This window comes from Anomaloglossus baeobatrachus, chromosome 3 (assembly GCF_048569485.1).
Source record: "Anomaloglossus baeobatrachus isolate aAnoBae1 chromosome 3, aAnoBae1.hap1, whole genome shotgun sequence".
In the NCBI taxonomy this organism is placed as follows: domain Eukaryota; kingdom Metazoa; phylum Chordata; class Amphibia; order Anura; family Aromobatidae; genus Anomaloglossus; species Anomaloglossus baeobatrachus.
The window spans coordinates 548,160,008-548,178,318 of NC_134355.1; the positions used below are offsets into that span (position 1 = coordinate 548,160,008).

General features: G+C 45.5%; 1 protein-coding gene across 1 annotated transcript in view; it reads left to right on the forward strand.

Moving 5' to 3' along the window:
- The first annotated feature begins 209 nt into the window (after positions 1 to 209).
- SLC25A36 (solute carrier family 25 member 36) overlaps positions 210 to 18,311 on the forward strand; it is a 54,795-nt gene continuing 36,693 nt past the window's right edge. The window contains exon 1 of the mRNA XM_075340811.1: positions 210 to 565. Coding sequence (XP_075196926.1) covers positions 525 to 565 — 41 coding nt within the window. The 5' untranslated portion in view covers positions 210 to 524. The remainder of the gene's footprint in view (positions 566 to 18,311) is intronic.

Below are 18,311 nucleotides of genomic sequence, written 5' to 3' on the forward strand. Positions count from 1 at the left end.
CTCAGACACGCCCCCTGTGCAGCAGTGCATGCTGGGATCTGTAGTCTTTTGCTGCTACGGAACATTTTTCACACACTAATTTGAGTTGGGGCCAAGTCACGTGGTGATTGGTGAAGCAGCTGCGCCCACCGTCACTTCCGCCACAGCTCCTCAGCCAATCCGCTTGTGTTTATCTCGGGCTGCTGAATATTATTCATGAGAGCGCGGGAGGAGGAGGAGGCAGAGGGGGAGCGGAGAAGGCAGGGGACAGTGCTCCGGGCAGGACTCTGGAGGCGGTCTGTGAGGTCAGGGCGGAGGGCGCCACTGTCTGTGCAGGCGACATACACCTTTATATATTCGGGAAGTCTGCGTGTGAGCAGCCTGTGTCCGCAGGAGCTGAGTGGCGTTTGGTGGCATGCCAGCGGGCCTACATCTGCGGGCTGTGTGCTGACTGCCGCCGCATCCAGTCACCAGAGCGGGCAAAGGAGCCGGCGTCTCCCCGGGGTCCGCTCCCTCCTCCTGCCTGCAGGGAGAAGAATGAGAGAATGAGCCAGAGAGATACCCTGGTGCATCTGTTTGCTGGAGGGTAGGTGCCTGCACGTGTGCCCTGTGTGTGGGGGGCAGCATTGCTGAGCAGGGGTCCTGTGTACGGAGGCGTGAGCTCTACTGACCCATGGGGGCACCGCATACCACAGCCCTCCATGTATAGACCTCGCTCCCTGGAAGCCTATGTTCACACGATGCTTTTTTTTTTTTCTGCAGCAAAACCTGCTCTCTTGGCAGTAAAAAAAAAAAGCTGCTTCCAAAAAGCATGTTCTGTGTATTTGGTGTCTTGTCAACAGTATATGTTTAAAGTCAGTTTTATTCACAAAAGCTGCAAAAACGCAGGAGTTTTCCATTTCAGTCAAGGAAAAAAGCAATAGTGTGTGTGTGTGTGTGTGTGTGTGTGTGTGTTTCTGGAATCTCAGCTTTTGCTGCTGCTGTTTAAAAGCAGATTTTTATTTGCATAAAACTCATGGGCAAAAAACATGCAGAAACGTAATGTGTGAACATAGCCTAGGGGAGCCCAGCTGTCCCTGGGGCCTGGGGTGCCCAGGTGTTCCTGCCTCTGGTCAGTGAGCCCGGCCTGCGGTGCTATCCTATGTGCCCGGCTGTCCCTGCCTCTGGTCAGTGAGCCCGGCCTGCGGTGCTATCCTATGTGCCCGGCTGTCCCTGCCTCTGGTCAGTGAGCCCGGCCTGCGGTGCTATCCTATGTGCCCGGCTGTCCCTGCCTCTGGTCAGTGAGCCCGGCCTGCGGTGCTATCCTATGTGCCCGGCTGTCCCTGCCTCTGATCAGTGAGCCCGGCCTGCGGTGCTATCCTATGTGCCAGGCTGTCCCTGCCTCTGATCAGTGAGCCCGGCCTGCGGTGCTATCCTATGTGCCAGGCTGTCCCTGCCTCTGATCAGTGAGCCCGGCCTGCGGTGCTATCCTATGTGCCAGGCTGTCCCTGCCTCTGATCAGTGAGCCCGGCCTGCGGTGCTATCCTATGTGCCCGGCTGTCCCTGCCTCTGATCAGTGAGCCCGGCCTGCGGTGCTAATCTGTTTGGTCAGTGACCAGAGGCACAATCTATGGGGACCCTGTGCCCATTATGTTGTCATCTTGGTCCCTTTTTGTCTGGTCTGTTAGGGGCACAAAATACCAACTCTATATGCAATAGTGGAAGCTGCAGAAATGCTCTACTAAGCAAACATTACTAGTCTGTAACCTGCACTTTCTTCCGCAGTCATTTCTGTGATCATATGTATCCAAGGTACCTGCTGCCATCATGGCCTGGTCAGCGCACGTCTGCCGGCTGAGCCTGTGCAGAGCTGCTCTGCAGGACCTTCCCGTGCCTGACCGGTGTCTGATCAGTGTCAGGTGCTGACTGTTGGCTCCATTGTGCCCTTTCTGAAAACTTAGTGTCTGGTAGCCCATCACCTCTTAGTTTAGGACCAGCGTGATCTTGGGCTTGGGTGGGAGCAGTAACGCCCCACCCCCCTCCTTATAGGGTGCACATACTTTATAAGGAATTGTGCACTGAACCAAACTTATACCAAGAGAAACTCAATATATTTTAAACAGCAGCTAAACCTCTTCTTTTTATGGAAAGTTCTGAATATTGAAAATTGCACTTTTAGGGTATGTACGCACACAAGTTTTGTTTCTTGAGCAAAAAAAGCGCATGTTTTTTCCCATGCATTTTTTTTCACTATATTCAATGGAAAAACGAAGAAAAGTGACACGCTCTTTTTTTTTTTTTTTTTTTTTTTTTTAAAAGCACCCAAAACTGCAGGCAAAAAAGCGATGTGCGCACAGACTTTTGGATTTCTCATACTTTGCTAGGGAAGGTCATACATGCAGTTTAGGACCACAAACTGCACTCAAAACAACCAAAAATCCAGTGTACGCACAGGGTCTTAGAGAACTTGTCTTCATTCTTGGGACGGGGGGACACACTCTCCATTCGCAAATTAGAGGCCAAAAAGAGCAATGTTTTGGGAGGGGGGGGGAAGTTTGCATTTTGCTACTACTGGCATATAACTTTATGGTAAAGATCAGCATGCTTTCTCAGAAAGTCATGGCAGTAAACTATAGCAGTATGTTGTCCCAATGAGGGTCTCATGCTGCCCCTGTCTGGCATATACCTCCAGCAGTAGGGGCTGGGTGCACTTGCAGTCAGGTTCTGTCCTTATTATTGGGAGATAAGGTATGCACACCAGTGACTATGTAAGGGGAATACATGAAATGGCAGAAACTGCTGTGTGAATACTGACTTGAAAAATCCAATAGCTATATGTAAGAGTGAAAATGTGAAAAATGGAATCTGCATTACTGCCATGAACATATGAATCAAGAGAAATTTAGCTACTGAATTGATCAATGCAATAGAGCCCCAACATTTGGGGCTCTATTGCATTGATCAATTCAGTAGCTAAATTTCTCTTGATTCATATGTTCATGGCAGTAATGCAGATTCCATTTTTCACATTTTCACTCTTACATACAGCTATTGGATTTTTCAAGTCAGTATTCACACAGCAGTTTCTGCTATTCCATGTATTCCCCTTACATAGTCACTGGTGTGCATACCTTATCTCCCCATAGTGATGTTTTTTTAGGTTTTTGCACCCAGTTCGGACTTAGAATGGTGTTCCAAACGTTATTCCTTATTGTTAGTAGGTTCTGTCCTTATGTCTCATCTCACCAGGCCTTTTATCATGTGGGTGATTAATAAGTGTAGTAACCAATCGGATTCTAGCTCATATTTAAAATATTCTTTTGAAAATAGAGAATTTCTGATAGGCCCCTGGGGTAAGTGCTAGGCTTCCTCTGGCCTAGCTTTAGGCCACTTTCAGACAGCAATGCTCAGCCTGACAGTCTCCTGTCCCAAACCTGGTGAGTGTAGGTCAGAGTAGGTGCCTGTCTGTTCTCGGCCAAGTCTATGATGAGCAGAGAATCGGGCTGATTGTGTAAATCTGATGGTCAGCATACAGTTCTCCAGTTCTCTTCGATGAGAAGATGCAGAAAAAACTTTCTCCATGCTCGGTTTGTGCCATTTAGATGCAGTCCGATGTTTTCCATGGACTCGTTGACTTGCATGACCAAGTATGATCCGATCTGATCTAACTCGGTGCTGTGGGTTTTGTTCTCCTTTTTGGACCAGTTCAGTGCAAGGAAAAAATCTGCAATGCTCAGCCCCATGGAATAGCATTGGTCTGAGTGCGATCTGAGGTTTTGTACGGTGGTGTGAGCTCCACTTTATACATATTGTAGGGAATTGGCGCTTCTAGTCTTTGCGGTGACTGATCACTCTAACGTTGTGCTTTATTTGTAGTTTTCGCAGGTATCATGGTCTTTAGTCCATATTCAGACAGTGACCGTGCTGCATCTCCCCGGCACATGGCCTCCTGCGGTGCTTCCGTCATGTGATTACTCCATTTTTCTTAGTTTGGTATTTACCTGCAGGATAAGCTGCTTTGTAATGTAATAATTACCAGCATAACCTGTAATTATGTGTGTTCTGGGAGGAGCTGACAGTCTGCGGAGATGTCTCACGTGCACGGCATTCAGTATGTGTTCTCTGCCGGGGAGAGCGTGGATTAGTGCGGTGAGGGTATTGGCCGCTGTACAGAAGCACAAGGGCAATGCCCTATCAAGTGTTGTAATAGCACTGAATCAAGCCACATTGTTACATATTACAGCGGTCTGCTCAGTACGTGCCAGGAGAGCCAAACATCCTCTACAGATACGGCTCTGGACACAGGCTTCACTTGTACGTCACTGATTTCTCTCCTCACTTCTGTGCCCTCCTAAAATCACATCCTTATTAGAGAAGTACAAGACCTAGCGTCATCCTCCTCTTCAAGCTATTAATTATTCTAGTCAGCTGTTTCCTAATTATGTCGGATCCTTAATTTCATGACTAATGGCTGCTAACGCCTTCTCGTGCTCCAGGGTGGTAATCTACCTAGTTATGTGGTGATGTATCCACTGGGGCTTCATAGCTAGACATGTTCTCCAGGATTCCAGGAAGGTGTACAGGTGAGTTACTAGTTTTCACCCAGATTTTTCAGAAATGGGCTAAGACTAAGGTTACATATGCAACTGGACAGAAAAACCTCAGCAGTAATGGCGTGGTGTGCAGGATCTTATGGTTTGTATTTGTCTTGCTAAATTCTACTAAAAAGGGGCTGAAAGCCCGTACTTACGAAGCGCTCACTGATATCCTAATCGGGCACGAATACTAATATTCTTTATAGCAAGATACTATTTATTTTAATAGCACATGAATATAATCAATGGTACATGGGCATTTAGAACTATAGTCATAGAAACTTATACAATAACAGAAATATGCATCAACATTACCGTTATGTTGTAGCAATCCTTTCACATCGGAGGGAACTCGAGTTAATGATAAGGAATCAACATGGCATCTTGCATCACAGGAACAGTGCGTACGTACACTTCAATGTCCTGGAAGGTTTCCCTTAACATTAAGCGAGTCCGGTGTATTTTTATAGGAAAATTTTGTAGGTTGTGTTTAAATGGTCACCAGCATGTGACAGCTGAGTCATGTTCATGTAACTTTACCACAAACTGCTATGGGCACCGGCAGCTTCCTGCACATCCTGCCAGTTGACAACTGACCGACCACAGTTTGACCATAGTGTTAGTGAAATATTGCAATGAGCCGTAAATTTCATATGCAAGCTTCCTTAAACCTGTCTTTAAACCAACCACAAGTTTCTGGTAAGTGGAACTGTAAATGTGACTTCCTCATTATCTTAAAACTGCTTCAAAACCTGGTTGACATGTATTCCTTGGTCATCATTAGTGAAATATTATCCAAAGGACATCTCTTTGATACTGAATTATTGATAGGTCAAATAATATCTGGGATCACTCCTATCTTTTGATTATGATCCCTATCTAATCACATTCAAACTTCAGTCATATCACATTGGTATCACAGTATTGCACTTTACACCGGCAGACCGCGGTAAACTGCGATCTGCTGTAGATTGGGCCGTGCCCATAAGTTACTGCTGAGCAGTGCAAGGCCGGTCTACACACAAGCCTTTCACCAAATGAGAGCGTTTTGGGGGATCTTCAGTTTACTCAGATTGTGAATGAGCATTCTTCAGTGCAAATGCAGCTTTACAGGCTCTAGAAGAAGAGACTGCAAATCAGTTCAGTTCTTTTAATACGGGTTCTCCTGAAAGTACCACCTAGTGTGAGCTACAACATTAGTCAATGTCTGACTCTTCAAAGAGCCTTGCAACTTGAGAGGGGAACAAATTCTAATGAGAAACTCATATTTACAGACAGCTGTCTCAGGGCGTTTGCCCATCCTCAGTGTAGAGTCGGGATGTCTGAGTTCTATATGTTGCAGGCTATTGATGAAAGCCATGGCTACTATTATATTTTTTTTTTTTTTTTTTTTAGTTTGTGGACAGGGTCACGCTTGAGCTCCAAATCCCATGGTTTGGACTCCCATCGTAATTTTGCTCCAGTTGGTCCTTAAAGATACGTTTCCACGATTAGACTCTGTGCCCACGGGAGCTTGCACCTGCGGATTTTGCCGCAGAAAACCTGCAGATTTATCTGTTTTTGTTTTTGTTTTTTTTTTTGTTTTTTTTTAGATAAATCCGCAGGTTTCAGCAAGTACAGACACTCCCCATTTTATCCTATGAGACGTGAAGAGTGTCTGTGTCCATGCTGCGTTGTGTGGCTGCGGAATATGCTGCAGATGTCCTGCAGCCGCATATAACTGCATGTCAATTATTCTTGCGGAATTACCTGCGGATATGGCTGCTTTCACACATCCGGCTGTAGCAGTGCGGCACAATCCCGGCGCTCTGCTGAAAAAACAAAACTTTTTTTTTTTTTGCCGCCGGATTCGTCTTTTCCAGCATTGACTTGCATTGGCGCCGCATGGGCTTGCGTTCTGTCCGTTTTTTGCTGCATGCAGCAGATTTAGCCGATGTGGCGGCCGGATGGAACGTTCCCTGGCACTTTTTGCTCCGGCAAAAAAACCGCATCGCGCTGCGGCGCATTTTTCAATGCATGCCTATGGACGCCGGATGCGGCGCGATGCGGAAAAAAAAACACATCCGGCCGCCGCATGCGGTTTCTTCCACTGCGCATTCTCAGTAGCGTGCCGCAACCGGAAAAAAAATGGACGGGCCGCATGTAAAAACTTATGCAAAGGATGCGGTGTTTTCGCCGCATTTGTTGCATAGGTTTCACAGCCGGATTGACCGCACTGCTCAAACCGGATGTGTGAAAGTAGCCTATCCCGCCTCTCCACTATGGAGATAGAGGCCGGGACTTCCTCTGGTAAGCCGCACAAATGTCCGCAGCTATTTCGCTGGAATCCCGCAGCTATGTATAGCTGCGGATTCCGGGGAGCAGCTGCGACAAACCTGCGGACGTACCTGCGGATATATTCCCGGGCACAGAGTCCCGTGGGCACATAGCCTTAGTGTTACTTGAGTTCTGGATGCAGCGTATTTTTGCTGCATCTAAAATACTACATTTTACAGTTCCAGCAAAGTGGATGGGCTTAATATAAATCTCATGGCCACCTTGCTTCCTTTGTTTTTTTGTTAGGAATCGGTCACCAGGTTTTTGCCACCAAATTTGGGAGCAGCATAATGTTGGGGCAGATATCCTGATTAGTGATATCTGTTACTGGGCTGCTTAGTTTAGTTTTGATATAATCACTGTTAATCAGCAGTAGATTATCATTAGAGGACTAGGCGTGCTGCCAGTTAGTCCAGCATATTCATGAGCTCTGTATAATTGCTAGATCTGCAGCAGAGAACATTGATTTTATCAAAACAGCAAACAGCTCAGTAAGCGACACATCGGTGGCATCTGTGTCTCTCCACTTTATGCTGCTCTCAGATGGGGGAGCAAAAACCTAGTGACAGATTCCCTTTAAGCAGTGTAAACTGGCCTGCGGTATGTTTTTCCAAGCCACAGCATGTCTAGTTCTCTTGTGGGAACGCGTTGTTTTCTGTGCGGGTTTTCACCATAAATTTGCGTTAATGTTGAAAATCAGAACGTAAACCGTATACGTTATTGGTGTTTTTTCCGTGGTTTAAATGCACCAAAAACATGTAATCTGCACCTATTGTTGTCAATACCAGGAAGCTTCAAATAGAAAGCAGCTTTCATTATTTAAAGAATGACAAGAAACTGAGCCAAAAAATGAAAAGAAAAAAACCCCCTGAAACTAAAGTGCAGAAATTCTGAAGTGTCAAAAACTCAAGTGATCCTGATTGTGGAAACAGCCCATGAGGCTTCTCGTAATGATTGAGACCTACCAACTGCTGAACACCAGCATAGTAAATGGACTTCACCCAGGAATGAAAAATCTGCCCAGAAATTGGCAAACAGCGGATTCAACATCTGAACTCTGTGGATTTTATCCTTTCAATGCAAAGGGGTAAAATCCTTCACACAATCCTACTGTAGCTCATGCAGATTTTGTAGCAAAAAATTACCTTCAAATCTGTCGTGTGTGAGCACATTCTGATCAACCAACTGCAGGGGCAGAACGGTTCTAAGGCTGGACTCACACGAGCGTATCTTATGGCATCCGATGCGATATGCTAATGACCCCCGGCTCAGGTTCCGCTGTGAGCGTGAGCAGAGTGTCATGCGACTGACCCGATCCTGCAATCGGGTCACAGGTGCGAAGATGAGAGCGGGCGCTGCGGAGGAGAGGGAGGGGTTAATCCCCCCCCCCAATCTCCTCCATTGTCAGCCTGTGCGTATATCGCACTGCACTGGGATACCATCCGAGTGCAGTTCGATGTATCTCTCGCACCCATTCCCTTGAATAGGTGCGACAAATGTGTGTCTCGCAAAGTCACAGCATGCTGCTACTTTTCTTGCATCCAGAATCTGGATGCGATAAAAGCTGACCAACTGCTCTCCCTCATTGACTAGCATTGGTCACAGTGCAATGTGAGATTTTCTCGTATTGCACTCGTCCGATTTCAACGCTCATTGAGCGTGCACTACAGCTTATAATTTTTGTCATAGGGAGAAAATTGTTATCAAAGTTCCCTAGATGCGCATATGTATAAGTGATATGAGAAACCTAAAACTGTCAGGAACAAACCTATACTGGGAGCTGAAAATATGTCTGCAGGTGACCGAAAACTTTTTAGTAGGATTGTTTTTTTGTTTTTTTTTTTTTTCCCTCCCCCTTACATTGGATTGTTTTTACAATCAGCTGCCATCTCCAATCTATGTGGAGGAGGGGTTAGTGGAGCTCCTCCCCTCCAATCTACATAGATGGCAGCTGGTACTGATAAGATTCCATGGTTAAGTGCAGCTCCTCCTTCCATCTTATCAGCACCTGCCATCTCCTATATAGATTGGAGTGGGGGCTATAGACTAAACCTAATATTGCTATAAGTGCCCACCCCACCTCTTCCTTCCCATGTGCTTGGTATAAAACTGCTCCTCCAGAAGTTGACAATGCAAATAATTTATCTGCACAATCTACAGTCTCCTATCTCAATGTAAAAGTGTCTTCACTTAGTGCAGATTTAGGGCTGGTTCACACTAGGCGACAGCGACAACGAGGTCGCTGTTAGGTCACCAATTTCTGTGACATAACAGCGACCTTGTAAGTCGCTGTTATGATCGCTGCTTAGCTGTCAAACACAGCAGCCGAAGCAGCGATCATAACCGCGAGAGCAGGGAGCCGCGCACTCTGCTTAGCGCTGGCTCCTTGCTCTCCTAGCTACATTACACATCGGGTTAATTAACCCGATGTGTACAGCAGCTACATGTGCAGAGAGCCGGAGCCGGCAGCACAGGCAGCGTGAGAGCTGCGGGAGGCTGGTAACTAAGGTAAATATCGGGTAACCACCTTGGTTACCCGATGTTTACCCTGGTTACAGCTTACCGCAGCTGCCAGACGCCGGCTCCTGCTCCCTGCTCGCTTCATTTCGTCACTCTCTCGCTGTCACACACAGCGATCTGTGTGTCACAGTGGGAGAGCGGCTTTGAAGAAACCCAACCAGGGCTGTGTGTAACGAGCAGCGATCTCGCAGCAGGGGCCAGATCGCTGCTCAGTGTCACACACAGCGAGATCGCTAATGAGGTCACTGCTGCGTCACAAAAAACGTGACTCAGCAGCGATTTCGGTAGCGATCTCGCTATGTGTGAAGCACCCCTTGGCCTCTGAATTAACAATCAGTCCTGGTGGGGAAAGGAGTGGATTTCACTGAGATAAATTACAATGTTTCCTTGCGTCCTATTGGCTTAGGCTGGTTTCACACTACGTCTTTTTAACATCCGTTGAAAACGTTTTTTTAGCGGAAGTACGGATCCTGCTTTTACAGCAAATAACGTATGCAAACGCATATGTTATTTTGCAGGATCCTGCACTGGATGTTTAGGGGCGGGCATTGGAGTCATGTGATCGGGAGTGAGGGGAGCTAGACTGGGAGCCGGCTTCTGACAGCTGCAGACGCTGGTAACCAAGGTAAACATCGGCCTTGGATACCCGATATTTATCTTGGTTACGAGTGTCTGCAGCTGCTAGGAGCAGGGCTGCCTGCACGCGTAACCAACGTAAACATCGGGTAACTAAGAGAAGTGGTTACGCGATATTTACCTTGGTTACGAGTGTCCGCAGCTCTCAGGTGGGGGAGAGGGAGGGAGGGAGGAAGGGGGAAAGACAGAGAGAGAGAGAGAGGGTGAGGGAGGGAGGAGGAGAGAGAGACAGATCACGCGAGTCTGGTTCTGGGCATGCTCAGTACTTTCTGGGCATGCTCAGTACTTTCTGGGCATGCTCAGTACTTTCTGGGCATGCTCAGTACAAAAGCAGGATCCTGTCTATCAGCACGCCAGCGTTCACCTGCGTTCGCGTGCGTTATAGTGCGGATCCGGTGACTTGCAGTATTTTGACGCAGCTCAAAAACGCTACAAGTAGCGTTTTTGAAACATGTTAAAAAACTGCAAGTCACCGGATCCGCACTATAACGCACGCAAACGCAGGTGAACGCAGGTGGACGCGAGTCCATTGCAAATGCATTGAAATGAAAACGCATTTGCACTGGATCCGTACTTCCGCTAAAATAACGTTTTCAACGGATGTTAAAAAGACGTAGTGTGAAACCAGCCTTATTAAATAAAAATGAGTAGCTTCATCTTTGAAGACCTTGATGTTATCGGTGTAGATCTGTGTCAGGGGGGAAAGGACTATATATAAATAGCGGCTATTCTCTGGTGTAAGACTTGCTTTTTGATGATGTAATTCCCATTAGTGTCTTTATTGCTCCTCTGTAATTGTCGTGTAAATGGGATTGTGTCCTGTAGAAAATCCGTCAGATTTGCAGGTGTTATCGGAGGGTCTTCTAGTCACTCACAACCCTTGCAATAGTGAGTGTTATTTGTTGCTGTAGGCTATGGCAAGAGTATTATTTTATATATTTTTACTTTATACAAGTACTAATCTATTCAGCGTATAGTATGTTGTACCTCTGCAGCCGTGGGCTTGGGGCTAGTGATGGGAGGATTGTTACTCTTGTGGCTGTTATCCCATGTGCACTGAATTGTTTTGCTACATACACTACTTCTTGTGTTTGAGGGTAAATATCTCAGTGGGCCTGGCGGTGTTGTCAGGCTGCTCTGTAGTAGGCCAGAGGTCACGGAGCTGTGAATGGCGCTGAGATCTGAAGAACCAGGAATTACTTGTGAATTCCGCTTTACCATGTCATTAGCTGGAGTCTCACACTGCAGACGAGCTGTCAGGTGTGAAGGGCAGAGTGACGCTACCAGAGGACATGTATGACCCTGCCGCCCGGCCTGCTGCCACCATGCACAGCTGTCAGAGCTGCCATTACTTGGTATTGACGATTCAAAAAGTAATGGAAAGCAGGTTGATATACCGCGCCAAACCACAGGAGTCAAAATGTTATTAGTAAATTATTACTTTTTGAATCGTCTCTTCACCGCGGGACCGCTGCCTCCCACACTAGTTTCTCGTAATTTACATGCTCATAAAGGGGTTGTGACTGGCACAACCGCACCAGGTGAGTGTACCTGCCAGTTTTCACTCCCACGGTTTTACCAGGTAAGACCCTATTTGCGCCTTATCTTTCCACAGCTATCTCATTACTTGGTATTGCACTTACGCTGAAGTCACCTTGGGGAAGAATTCCCGCTCTTGACTTGATGTCCCGGAGTAGAGCCCAGTCTGGCCATTACTAGCTTTTGTCAATGTAAAAATGTTTTTTAATTTGTGCCAAATGCTTATTCAATATTTTTTTTAACACGTTTTTTTGTTTTTTGCTCTCAGTAGGCTTTTCACTTGACATGTGGATCTATCCCAAGAATGGAACCCAATCTTGCTCCTCTGAATAGACAGATTTCCAGCAAGCCAGCAATAGGACCTGGCTTTCTGACAACCTTAAGGCCCTGTGTGCACACTGCGTTTTTTACCACAGTTTTGCTGCAGAAAATGTTCATAACTTTGCTGCAGTCCTTTCCCCAGCGAAACCTAGGGTAAAAAAAAAATTGCTGTGCGCACACTGCGGGTTTTTTTCACCAACAGGTTTTGCTGCAGCAAAAAGATTTGCGTGTCACTACTTTTCTGCAGGTACCTGCAGTTTGTACCATAGATAATGGTCACAAACCGCAGGGAAAAACCGCATGCGTTTTTCAGGTGCAGTTTGCTGTAGTTTTTTTACCGCAGGTGCAGTAATCTTTCGTAGGGTCAGGAATTTTCTTAGGAATTAATTCTTATCTCCAAGATCCTATCCCTATATAGATAGAGATGTGTAAGAATATTACCCAATACCTCAAATTTAGAAATGTAGTATAGTTCTGATATAGCCATGTCTGTCACCTTATGTGCAGGGTATTGCAGCTTGCATATCCATGGGTTTGACCACTTGTATAGGGAATTAGTTGCTTGTGGTCGTAAAAGATGGCTATATCAGAACTATACCACATTTCTGATTGGAGGGATTTGCTAATATTTATTATACTTACAACACATTGGGATATGATCTCTACAAATGGGAATACCCCTTTAATGTGTGTCCTGTGAATATGCCTAGGAATACCTTCGATGGGAATGCCCCTTAATCCACTAACTTTAATTTGATGTATTTCTCTCACTAATCATTTGTTCTAGCGATGTAGTGCTCCCTGCATGTAATGACTTGCCTTATTCCCCTCCAGACAAGTCACAGTATCATGGCATGTTTACATACATTAGTGGTGGTTAGAGTTCCTGGTCTATAGGTAAAAAAAAAACAAAACACTTTTTTTAGTTTTTTTTTTTAAATTTGTAATCATGCTAATTACTGGCTTGGCCTTTTCCAGTGATTGCTTATTGTCACTGACTCAGCACAGGTCCTTTCAGGATCCTCTGTGAAGGTGCAGCTTCTTCCAGGACACCGCCCCGCTGTCTTGTGCTGATTTCAGATTTTGTTAGAGAACCAACCTCCAGGATTTTGCCATGTGAAGTGAAGGCAGTGTCATACTGGCACTAAGATGCTGAATCCAGGCATTTCTGTTGTAGAAACATCCAGTGTTTGGTTGATATAGCTTTAATCAAAGTTAGGCTGCTTTCACACATCCGGTTTTTGCAGTGCGGCTCAATCCGGCTCAAAAACGTATGTGGCGAAAAACCCGCATCCTTTGCATACGTTTTTACATGCGGCCCGATCGTTTTTTGACGGTTGCGGCTGGATACTGAGCATGTTCAGTTGAAAAAACCGCATGCGGCAGCCGGATGTGGTTTTTGCCGCATACGGCATCCATAGGCATGCATTGGAAATCGCACCGAATGTGGCGCGATGGGGTTTTTTTTGCCACTCAAAGTGCCAGGCAACGTTCCATCTGGCCACCGCCTGGGATAAATATGCCGCATCCAGCAAAAAACGAACGCAACACAAAGGCCATGCGGCACCATACGGAGCTAATGAAAGTCTATGCGGGAAAACCACAACTGGCGGAAAAAAAAGGTTGCGTTTTTTCTGCAAAGCGCCGTATTGTCGCTCAGCAAAAAACGGATGTGTTAAAGCAGCCTTACAGAAATGTACTGGACTTTGAATGCAGCTGTGTGGGCCTCAGTGTATATTCCTCCTCCTGCGTGCCCCCCTTTCTTTAAATATTGCGCCACGCCGTCACTGCTGCTCTTGGCAACGCTTGTTCATTGCCACAGTAATTATTCCTTCATTAAGATGGCGCCGGAGTCCACACGTGCATTTATTGCAGACATTATGGAGAAGACTGAGCGGCGGCATCAGTGGGTGCACAATTATTTGTTTTTGTTTAATCTGCCCCACTGCTCAGCCTTCTCTAGTGTCTTCAATACAAATGGCGCCAGAGAACGCGCTACGATGATTCAAGCAGACCAGTGACATCTGTGAAATTTAAATCTGATATCAATTTTAACATTGGATTGTTTTTTTTTTTTTATTCCCCATGTGTGGATCACACCCGCTTTAAATGTCTGCCACTTTGCTAGTATTTTAAATTAGTTTTTTCAGGTGGGTTTCTCCACAAATCTGCTGCAGGTAAATGCGTTGGGTACTCTCTACATGAGAGCATACCACAATGGTTATTCCATCCTTGTTACTACTGGTGGTAATAAAACCTACTGAACTTTGATATGAACACGGTCAGGACTATGCAGATAATGTATTCAGCAGTGATTAAGAAAAATAGTGCAACACCTAATAATTAGAGCAGCTTATAAAGCCGAAGGATAGACTTCTCTGGCTCATTCAGGAATTATGACAATCGGTATGAAAAGCCGAACAATGAGGTCATAAAAGTACATAGAACAAAACCTATTGATTTATACTATAAACTATTCTGATTAGGGATTGCTCAAAGGTCAATCTCCTCCTTCTTTTTTTTTTTTCTTGCACAAATAATCTTGTTCCACAATTTTCATCACAAGGCTATTACCACGATTACGTTTTGCGGGAGCTGGATTTTTTTTTTTTTTCTTTTTTTGCCTCCTTTAAATCCAAGGTGCTCTCTTTTTACTCTCCCTCTGGCGTCTTCATCTTCTATCACTGTCGGTGTCTCCAGTTTGTGACCACCTGGTTCCTCCAGTGTTTGATGGAGTGAACGGGAGGTTGCACTTCAATGTAACGGAGAGCCTCGTTCTGGCTCATGGAGATGTCTTGAGCTCTTGTGACAAAACTTCTGACTTCCAGCCAGTCAGAAGCTAGGATCACAAGATGATGCTGCGGGACCGGAGATGTTAAAAGGTGAAACCACTGGAGGATAAGTGGAAGACATGGGGCAGGGGACTTGGGCTTAATACACCACTCCAGCACTGAAAAATTAAACAAAAAATGGCGTGATGCTTTGAAGGGGTTGTTCACTACTTGGGCAACCCCTACTCATTCCCTATGTTTTCCCCCTTAAAAATAAAGCAGCCTATAATCTCTCCAGTTCCAGCAAAGTCGTAACTCTCATTCCTGGGGCCCACGTGACATAATACTCGTGGCCCTTCATGCCTTTCTACGGTTAAGCAACGGACAATTGAGCGGAAGCCACAGTGCTCACCACCTGTTAATTACGTAGACATCCAAAGGTAGCCCGCATGTCATAACGTCACGTGGACCCCAGGAATGAGTTCTTACATTCTTGGAATTTGAATATAGGCTTATTTTTATGTGGGCAAACTTGGGAAATAAGGGTTTAGTCATTGACCCCCCCTCCCACTTTTAAACTTTTAAGGTCCCTTTACCCATTGTATCTCCTTCTTACCAACCAGTGTGCCCCTCTACATATTTTCAATATATCCCTATAAATCAAAAAGTGTTATAACTAGTGCTTGTTTCAGCTTCTCACCAGTCAGTCGGCCATTAAAGGACTTTAGGTAATTACTCGTGGACTCTGGGTCTTGTGGAGCGTTTAGACTATCCCTTTTTCTTACTGTCACTTCAGCTCTCACTGCCAAGACCCTCAGTACAAAAGCTTGTGTGTCCCTAAATTGGGGCATGGTGCTCAGTGTGTGTGCCTATTATTTGAACACCCGTCCTACCAATTAATGAACTTGGAAGCAACTCTCTGGACACTGCAGCCGTTAGGAGCCTTGTTGCCCTGTCTGTCAGTTAATAGTGGGCACGTGTTTCTCCTGTGTTTTTCCTGCCAAGCACTAAACACTTTCTGCCAAGACTCTCTTGTAAAGCAGGAATAAAAAAAAAAAAACCTTTGACTCCAGATTTCTAGACAAAGATAGGTTTGTGCTGCAGATCAGCGGTTTACTCTCAATGATCTCAGCAAGCCCCCTCGATCACCTTAGCTGGGGGCACATCTAAAACCAGGTGATGCTCTGAAAAGAGTGGGACATGGAGCAAGAAACCCAGTGAATGGGGATGTAAATGCTCCAATGCAGATCTGTGCTATGAAGTAGAAGGGTAGTTAGTGACCAGCTACAGTGCCTTGCAAAAGTATCCGGCCCTCTTGAATTTTTCAACCTTTTCCCACATTTCAGGCTTCAAACATAAAGGTAAAAAATTTAATGTTATGGTGAAAAATCAAAAAGTGGGACACAATTGTGAAGTTTATGGCTTATTTTAAACTTTTTTAAAAATAAATAACTGAAAAGTGGGGCGTGCAATATTATTCATCCCCTTTTACTTTCGGTGCAGCAAACTCACTCCAGAAGTTCAGGGAGGATCTCTGAATGATCCAATGTTGTCCTAAATGACTGATAAATATAAGTCGCCTGTGTGTAATGAAGTCTCTGTATAAATGCACCTGCTCTGTGATAGTCTGTGTTCTGTTTAAAGCACAGCATAATTAAGACCAAGGAACACAACAGGCAGGTCCATGATACTGTTGTAGAGAAGTTTAAAGCTGGTTTTGGTTACAAAAAGACTTCCACAACTTTAAACATTCAACTACCACTGTGCAAGCGATCATATTGAAATGGAAGGAGTATCGTACCACTGCAAATCTACCAAGACTAAGTCGTCCATCCAAACTTTCATCTCAAACGAGAAGACTGATCAGAGCTGCAGCCAAGAGGCCCATGATCACTCTGGATGAACTGCAGAGATCTACAGCTGAGGTGGGAGAGTCTGTCCATACGTTGCACAAATCTGGCCTTCTATGGAAGAGTGGCAAGGAGAAAGCAATTTCTCAAACAGATCCATAAAAAGTGTCTAAGGTTTGCCACAAGCCACCTGGGAGACACACCAAACATGTGGAAGAAGGTGCTCTGGTCATTTGAAACCAAAATCGAACTAATTGGGCACAATGCCAAACGATATGATTGGCATAAAAGAAACCCCCCCCCCCCCCCCCCCGCCCGCCCGAACAAACATGGTGGTGGCTGCATCATGGTTTGGGCCTGCTTTTCTTCAGCAGGGACAGGAAAGATGGTTAAAATTGATGGGAAGATGGATTGAGCCAATTACAGGACCATTCTTGAAAAAAAAAAACTTGTTGGGAATCTGCAAAAGATCTGAGACTGGGACGGAGATTTTTCTTCCAACAAGAAAATGATCCCAAACATAAAGCAAAATCTACAATGGAATGGTTCTCAAACGTATCCAGGTGTTAGAATGGCCAATTCAATGTCCAGACCTGAATCCAATTGAGAATCTGTGGAAAGAGCTGAAAACTGCTGTTCACAAACGCTCTCCATCCAACCTCGCTCAGCTCCAGCTGTTTGCAAAGGAAGAATGGGCAAGAATTTCAGTCTCTCGATGTACAAACCTGATAGACACATACCCCAAGCGACTTGCAGTTGTAATCGCAGCAAAAGGTGGCGCTACAAAGTATTAACTTAAAGAGGATGAATAATATTGCACGCCCCACTTCAGTTTTTTTTTTTTTTTTTTTTTTTTAAAGTTTAAAATAAGCAATAAATTTTGTTCATCTTCACCATTGTGTCCTGTTTGTTCACCATAACATTAAATTTTTTCTTTGTTTGAAGCCTGAAATGTGGGAAATGGTTGTAAAATTCAAGGGACCCGAATACTTTCGCAAGACAATGTAGCACAATGCTGTGGTCACGCACATGTGTATAGCAATAGATGTGGTTTTTATTCTTTAGGGGTTTTTTTTTATGTATGGTTTTCAGATTGACAAGATGCACCCTGGTTTTAGACCGTAGGAAAATAAAATTTTTAAGCAAAAAATGTGGTAATGACAGTTAAGCGGCAAGGATCTGCTGCTGACACTGTATGGTGGTCATTTGAAAAAAAAAAGTACAGTTCACCCAATTTTGATAACCAGCCAAGAAAGTATCACAGCTGGGGGCTGGTATTCACAGGCTTGGGAGACTCGTGTTATGGAGAGGCCTCCCCACCCCCAGCCTAAAATATCAGCCAGCAGCCGCCTGTAATTGCCGCATCCATTAGATGCGACAGTCCCGGGACTCTACCCGGCTCATCCCGATTGCCACCGCATCAGGGTAATAGAGTTAATTGCAGCAGCCCATAGCTGCTACTAAAGCTGGTGTCACACACAGCGACAACGACGACGTCGCTGCTACGTCACCATTTTCTGTGACGTTGCAGCGACGTCCTGTCGCTGTCGCTATGTGTGACATCCAGCAACGACCTGGCCCCTGCTGTGAGGTCGCCGGTCGTTGCTGAATGTCCAGCTTCATTTTTTGGTCGTCACTCTCCCGCTGTAACACACACATCGCTGTGTGTGACAGCGAGAGAGCGACGAAATGAAGCGACCAAGGAGCAGGAGCCGGCGTCTGGCAGCCTGCGGTAAGCTGTAACCAGCGTAAACATCGGGTAACCAAGGGAAGACCTTTCCCTGGTTACCCGATATTTACCTTCG